The sequence below is a fragment of the Ammodytes marinus genome (genome assembly GCF_949987685.1).
Source record: "Ammodytes marinus genome assembly, chromosome: 9".
NCBI classification, from domain to species: Eukaryota; Metazoa; Chordata; class Actinopteri; order Uranoscopiformes; family Ammodytidae; genus Ammodytes; species Ammodytes marinus.
Genome location: NC_137213.1, coordinates 30,232,489 through 30,239,988, shown reverse-complemented (window position 1 = coordinate 30,239,988; position 7,500 = coordinate 30,232,489). Strand labels below are relative to the sequence as shown.

At 43.5% G+C, this 7,500-nt stretch overlaps 1 protein-coding gene across 1 annotated transcript in view; it reads right to left on the bottom strand.

Moving 5' to 3' along the window:
- The window catches only part of LOC307255468 (solute carrier organic anion transporter family member 5A1-like), a gene marked incomplete at both ends in the record, with an annotated part of 30,119 nt that overhangs the window by 13,665 nt on the left and 8,954 nt on the right, over positions 1-7,500 (bottom strand). Inside the window, one exon of the mRNA XM_080034152.1 lies at positions 2,586-2,718. Coding sequence (XP_079890278.1) covers positions 2,586-2,718 — 133 coding nt within the window. The remainder of the gene's footprint in view (positions 1-2,585; positions 2,719-7,500) is intronic.

Sequence of the window (7,500 nt, the reverse complement as noted above, 5' to 3'; positions counted from 1 at the left end):
CCCTCTTTGTACCATTTAATCTCTGTCTTCAAATCTGTCTCATAAGGAAACAATGCAGAAAAAAAATATCTTTAAAAAAAATAAAGTATTATATGGAGTATTGGTGGATTTCTCCTTAAATATAGACCCTTAAGAAACGATTAACTCTTTCAGAAATAAGAATAGTGACATTTATAAGCATGGCCACCGCACACAGCAGGAAACCACTCCACCTGGAAGCCATTAGATACAGCTGTTAAGATCTAAGATTAAATATATTTATTATTTACACAAACACACACACAGACACAGACACAAGCTTCGAGGAACTTTTAAATATTTTTCTGAAACAGTCTCATTTTTCCTCCGATGATCATGAATGGCATGTAACAGCAAACGAGACCATCAGTGTAAAGAATGATATTTTTATATAGTTTATCTTTCTTTTTTTGGGTCAGTCAGTTGCATTACAATAAATAAAGCTATGATCGCCTTGGAAACAAGCAATCCTAATAAATCTCTAATGCCCTTTTCTGATTGCCAAATAGTGTCACATGTGTCATAGATTGGACTGAGAAAATTCTGATTCTGGGACAGCCCTAAAATTCATTTAAACCTGCAGTGTGTAGAATTTGGGGTTTTATTTCCTAGCAGATTTTGTAGAAAGTAATTATAATATCCATAAGTACATTTAATTTAGTGCATAATAGCTGAAAAAAAAAATGTAATATTTTTTTTTTCCCTTAGAAAGGGTCTCATATATGTCCATATTTCTGCATATTTTGGACCAAGGCCTAGTGCCGCCATCTTGAAAGTGTCATAGTTGGAATGTCATCAGGTGCATTGTTTAAAATTTAGAATTGTTCTTGTCCTTGAAGGCCACTGTAGCTTCTGTTATTATTCTAAAGGGGTGGGGTTACCCAGGGAGTGTTGCATTCTAGAACTTTGTAGAACTTTCTTGATGATGTCATATTACACACTGCACCTTTAAGTGATTCAGACATGGATAAGACACTTCTTCACTCCTTATTAATAAAGATTGTCTGCGATCAGTTATCCTTCCATCTCTCTGCCTTATTACTGTGGAGCACACAGGCTGTGTTTGAAAAGCCCTACTAACGTCCTACTCATACTAATTTGGACATCAATTTGAGTATGTGACGGTTGTTTATGCGAGTTTGTGTAGGCGAGAAATGCCCGGATGAGTACTAATTTCCAGGAAGATTTTGTGTATGGATCGATAGGATACTTTTCCTACTTAACCGGCCCACAATGCATTGCGTCTTTTCAAAATGGCATGGAAGATTTCTTTCAAATTAGTTATTATTGCTTCTGTATACTTCAGTGTAAACGGTCCGACGAACCTCGCATACACAATGGATGGTTAAGTAGACAGTATGTAGTGTATACATGTTGAGTATGTAGGAAGGAGGATGATAGTAGGGCTTTTAGTATGTAGTATATACATGTTGAGTATGTAGGAGGGAGGACGCTAGTAGGGCTTTTAGTATACATGTTGAGTATGTAGGAGAGAGGACGTTAGTAGGGCTTTTAGTATACATGTTGAGTATGTAGGAGGGAGGACATTAGTAGGGCTTTTAGTATGTAGTATATACATGTTGAGTATGTAGGAGGGAGGACGTTAGTAGGGCTTTTAGTATGTAGTATATACATGTTGAGTATGTAGGAGGAAGGACGTTAGTAGGGCTTTTAGTATAGCTGGTCCGCTCACTCTTCTTCTACACCTATAATTCATGTAGGAAGCCGGAGGCCGTCAGAGAGAGTGAGTCACTGGGTTATGCATTCAGTGAGAGAAACACATCACCCAGAGCTTTATATAAATGACCAACAAACACATCTCATACACGCAGAATGGAACAAATACAGCCCCGGAAAAAATGAAGAGACCAGTCTGGATTTTCTTCAATCTTTATCTCTACATTACTTATTGAAAATGCTCTAAATGACAATATTTTTATTGTGAATTTGGTAGAAATGTTGTCAGTAGTTTATATTATAAAACCAAAATGTTCTTTCTACTCAAACATATGTCTCTAAAGAGTAAAACGAGAGACACTGAACATTTGAACTGGTCTCTTAATTTTTTCCGGAGCTGTATATAGATAAGATAGAATAAAGGTACAAAAACATGGATTTAGGAGCTGGCTTGGGTCTTGTTTATTTAATGTGATGCTGCGTTTTGTTACTGTTCTATTCATTCGCTTTTAAATGTTTTATTTCTATTCATTCGCTTTTCTAATGTGTATTATGTATTTTAATCTTGCCCCATGTAAAGCACTTTGAATGGCCTTGTGTCTGAATTGTGCTATAGAAATAAACTTGCCTTGCCTTGGATTGTTATATCTTATAATTGTCTTTATAGAATGAATGGAGTTTTTTTCTCTCATTTTTTATTTAAAAGGTGGACTCAGCGATTCTGGAGAACGCTTGTTGTCAAAATCACTTTTGATCAAAATCAGTGAATATCTCGATCCGAACGAGACAGACAGACAGACAGACAGACAGACAGACAGACAGACAGACAGACAGACAGACAGACAGACAGACAGACACACACACACACACACACACTCACACAGACTCACCAGTTGCCTATGAAGCGTGGGTCACTCTGGTCGATGGTGACAGCAGTCTTGGGGTCAACGTAGAAGCCGATAAGGACGCCGCCCAGCAGGTAACCAGCGGCCGGACCCAGAGCGCCCATCACATACATGATGGCTGAGGCAGAGAGAGAGTGAGAGAGAGAGAGAGAGAGAGAGAGAGAGAATTAAAACAATGTGTGTGTGTGTGTGTGTGTGTGTGTGTGTGTGTGCGTGTGTGTCTGTGTGTCTCCTCAGCCATCACATACATGATGGCTGAGAGAGAGAGAGAGAGAGACAGAGAGAGAGAGAGACAATTAAAACAGTGTGTGTGTGTGTGTGTGTGTGTGTGTGTGTGTGTGTGTGTGTGTGTGCGTGTGTGTCTGTGTGTCTCCTCAGCCATCACATACATGATGGCTGAGACAGAGAGAGAGAGAGAGACAGTTAAAACAGTGTGTGTGTGTGTGTGTGTGTGTGTCAGCCACTGAGGAGAGAGAGAGATTCACTTTAATATGGAGACATTAAAACATTTATACTCTCATACACACACACACATACACTAGTGCGCGCGCACACACACACACACACACACACACACACACACACACACACACACACACACACACACACACACACACACACACACACACACACACACACACACACACACACACACACACACACACACACCGTGGGGCGCTCGTGGGTCGTTCTCTGCATGTCATTCCCCTCTCTGACCCATATTTTTAAGAGTAGAAATGTTCATATTTCATCATAAAACAGTTCGGGACAGGTTAAGAAGAACTACTATATATCAACTTCTGTGTCTCAGTTATTCAATTATCCAAACATTGAGGCATAACTTTAACCCTTGTGCAACGCTTTTTAAATCAAACTAATCCAGCCATAAAAGAGCAGTAGTACAAAAGGTGTGTGTGTGTGTGTGTGTGAGTGAGTGAGTGAGTGAGTGAGTGAGTGAGTGAGTGAGTGAGTGAGTGAGTGAGTGAGTGAGTGCGTGCGTGCGTGCGTGCGTGCGTGCGTGAGTGAGTGAGTGAGTGAGTGAGTGAGTGAGTGAGTGAGTGAGTGTGTGTCATGTGTGCAGATCATATGATCGTGTAATAACTGGAACGCTTGGAAGGTTAAGAATAAGATTTTCTCTCCAATTAGAGGGAATTAACATCTTAAAGGGTCTTTGGCCGAGGTTGAAAAAAAAAAAAGAGATTTTTTTTTTTTTTAAATCTGGTGGCGTGACTTTGAGACTCAAAGCTGGGCCAGGCACCAGAGTGAACATTATCTAACAGTCCTGGGAACTCACCGGGAGCAAGGGGTTCAAAGTAGTAGTGGGCCCTTCAAAATAAAAGGCCAACTTGCTATAGTAAATGTATAGTGGGGCGACTGTGGCTCAGTTGGTAGAGCGGGTCGGCCGATGATCAAAGGGTTGGAGGTTCGATCCCCGCCCTGCCACCTGTGTCATAGTTGTTGTGTCCTTGGGCAAGACACTTCACCCACCTTGACTCGTGTGAATGTCGATAGTTAGCCTGCTATCGGTGTATGAATGTATGAATGAGTGCGAATGGTAACGTGTAAATGGGAACAGGTCTCCCTTGCAAAAGAGTCTTCGGACTCAATGGGATTTACCTGTATAAATAAAGGTTAAATAAAAAAAATAGTATATAGTAAAGAAATTATGGCCGACTAAATTATAAATTAATCATTTGGATTTTTAGGAACAAAACAAATGTTAGAAACTTGAAAATGCTTAAACACATGGGGAATATTTTTCTAGTTTTTGACTACATGAACCAATCAGGGGCTGCCTTCCACTAACAGACAGAAAGTGGGGAGTTTGGGGTTAAGTGCCTGGGACTGAATGGTAGAGATGGTGGGCACCGCAGATGTAATAGCAGCCACCAGTAGTTTTACTACACAGCCTCCTGTCTGGTGCTGGGGATCCAACCAGAGACCTCATGGTTACTGGGAGGAGGAACCAGAGACCTCATGGTTACTGGGAGGAGGAAGCAGAGACCTCATGGTTACTGGGAGGAGGAACCAGACACCTCATGGTTACTGGGAGGAGGAACCAGAGTCCTCATGGTTACTGGGAGGAGGAAGCAGAGACCTCATGGTTACTGGGAGGAGGAACCAGAGACCTCATGGTTACTGGGAGGAGGAACCAGAGACCTCAAGGTTACTGGGAGGAGGAACCAGATACCTCAAGGTTACTGGGAGGAGGAACCAGATACCTCATGGTTACTGGGAGGAGGAACCAGAGACCTCATGGTTACTGGGAGGAGGAACCAGAGACCTCATGGTTACTGGGAGGAGGAACCAGAGACCTCATGGTTACTGGTTGGCCATCCTACCACCCCTGAGTGTACACAGTGTACCTTTTACTTTAAGTGTTTTTCCTGATATACAACCAGTGATGTTCTGGTCCAAACTGGTTCTGACCTGTGAGTCATGTTTTAGTAGCTACAATAACAGTTCTTAGAAAGCGATTAAGCAATATTTCCTTTTATACTTCATTTGTTCTTGTATGTGCAAACAACAGGGAAGAAACTTTCTATGATAGTAATGTGTTAGTAACTGCTGAATGCACCGTGATAATAGTCCAATATGTCACAATACCCTCGGTGATGGGGGGGAGGGTGCAGCCAAAAATGTTGCATCACTGTCTCACACACACACACACACACACACACACACACACACACACAGTCACACACTGTAGTAACGGATGTGGCATCCGGCTCAATACAACCCTGATTACATGAGTGTGGACCTGCGAAACAGACACAGACACACAGACACACACACACGCACACGCACGCGCACGCATACACACACACACACACGCACACGCACACGCACACGCACGCACACACACACACACACACACACTGTACACGGCCGTAAAAGAGATTTATGGCAGCTGTAGATTAGAGGAAAAGCTGCTGTGTTAGAGACAGTCACTGCCGGCACAAAAAATATAACTGTTAATAAATGTCAAATGTGATTTAGAAATGACAGCGTGTGTTTTCTTTGACCTCAATCAACAGGAAAAACAGCTTGTAACCTTTCAATCCATTTAGTAGAAATCAAAAACATAAATTCAAGATTGGGGTTGCCAGGTTTTACTAGAGGTTTTACTTGATTTTTATTGCCAGAGGATAGATCTATTTATTTTTAATTATTTGTGACGATCAGCATTTTAGACACGAAAAAAAAAACTGCTGCTGCATTTTTTTTTTGTGGCACCGTCCCACCCACACGACTCTGTGAAAGGACATAGTGTTCAGACAGGCAAACAGACATGCAGACAGACATGCAGACAGGCAGAGAGACAGACAGGTAGAGAGAGAGAGACAGGCAGACAGACAGGTAGAGAGAGACACAGGCAGGCAGACAGGTAGAGAGAGAGAGACAGGCAAACAGACATGCAGACAGGTAGAGAGACAGACAGGTAGAGAGAGAGAGAGAGAGAGACAGACAGACAGACACACACACAGACAGAGAGCAAAGCTGAGGCCAGGCCGAACTGAAGAGGCAGACACACACACACACACACACACACACACACACACACACACACACACACACACACACACACACACACACACACACACACACACACACACACACACACACACACACACACACACACACACACACACACACACACACACACACACACACACACACACACACACACACACACACACACACACACACACACACACAATGAAACGTTATGGGATGGTGGTGTAGTCGTGGCAACCTGCTGACACATCACTGTCCTGTTAGATATTTCTCCCCAGCGGGCGGCCAGCCCCGACCTCACACTCACCCCTAACTCCATTAATAACAAACCCTACTGCATTTTTAATACGCTTTTTGATTTATTTATTTTTTGTTTTTTTACTGCCCTGATCCTCAGTTTGTCTGTGTGTGATAACGCTCTTATAGCAACCACTTCTCTACTGTGTGTGTGTGTGTGTGTGTGTGTGGAGGGTGGGGGGTGGGGCGGGGTGTGTGTGTGGGGGGGCGGGGTGTATGTGTGTGTGTGTGTGGTGGGGGGGGGGGGGTGTATGTGTGTTTGTGTGTGGGGGGGAGGGGGGGGTGTGTATGTGAGTGTGTGTGTGTGTGTGTGTGTGTGTGTGTGTGTGTGTGTGTGTGTGTGTGTGTGTGTGTGTGTGTGTGTGTGTGTGTGTGTGTGTGTGTGTGTGTGTGTGTGTGTGTGTGTGTGTGTGTTAATGCTACAGATTACTGTATAAAACCCCACTGGGTGATTAAAGGGATTCTCCAGAGATTTAGCATCACAGCATAAAAACAAGGAGACGCACAACAAGAAACTGATTTTAGAAACAGAAAAGTCTAAACTGATGCTGCAGAGGCCGGGAGTGGGACATCCTGTATTTCACTACAAGGCCTAGAGGAAAGGTGGCCAACCAGTAACCATGAGGTCTCTGGTTCCTCCTCCCAGTAACCATGAGGTCTCTGGTTCCTCCTCCCAGTAACCATGAGGTCTCTGGTTCCTCCTCCCAGTAACCATGAGGACTCTGGTTCCTCCTCCCAGTAACCATGAGGTCTCTGGTTCCTCCTCCCAGTAACCATGAGGTCTCTGGTTCCTCCTCCCAGTAACCATGAGGTCTCTGGTTCCTCCCAGTAACCATGAGGTATCTGATTCCTCCTAGTAACCATGAGGTCTCTGGTTCCTCCTCCCAGTAACCATGAGGTCTCTGGTTCCTCCTCCCAGTAACCATGAGGTCTCTGGTTCCTCCCAGTAACCATGAGGTATCTGATTCCTCCTAGTAACCATGAGGTCTCTGGTTCCTCCTCCCAGTAACCATGAGATCTCTGGTTCCTCCTTCCCAGTAACCATGAGGTCTCTGGTTCCTCCTCCCAGTAACCATGAGGTCTC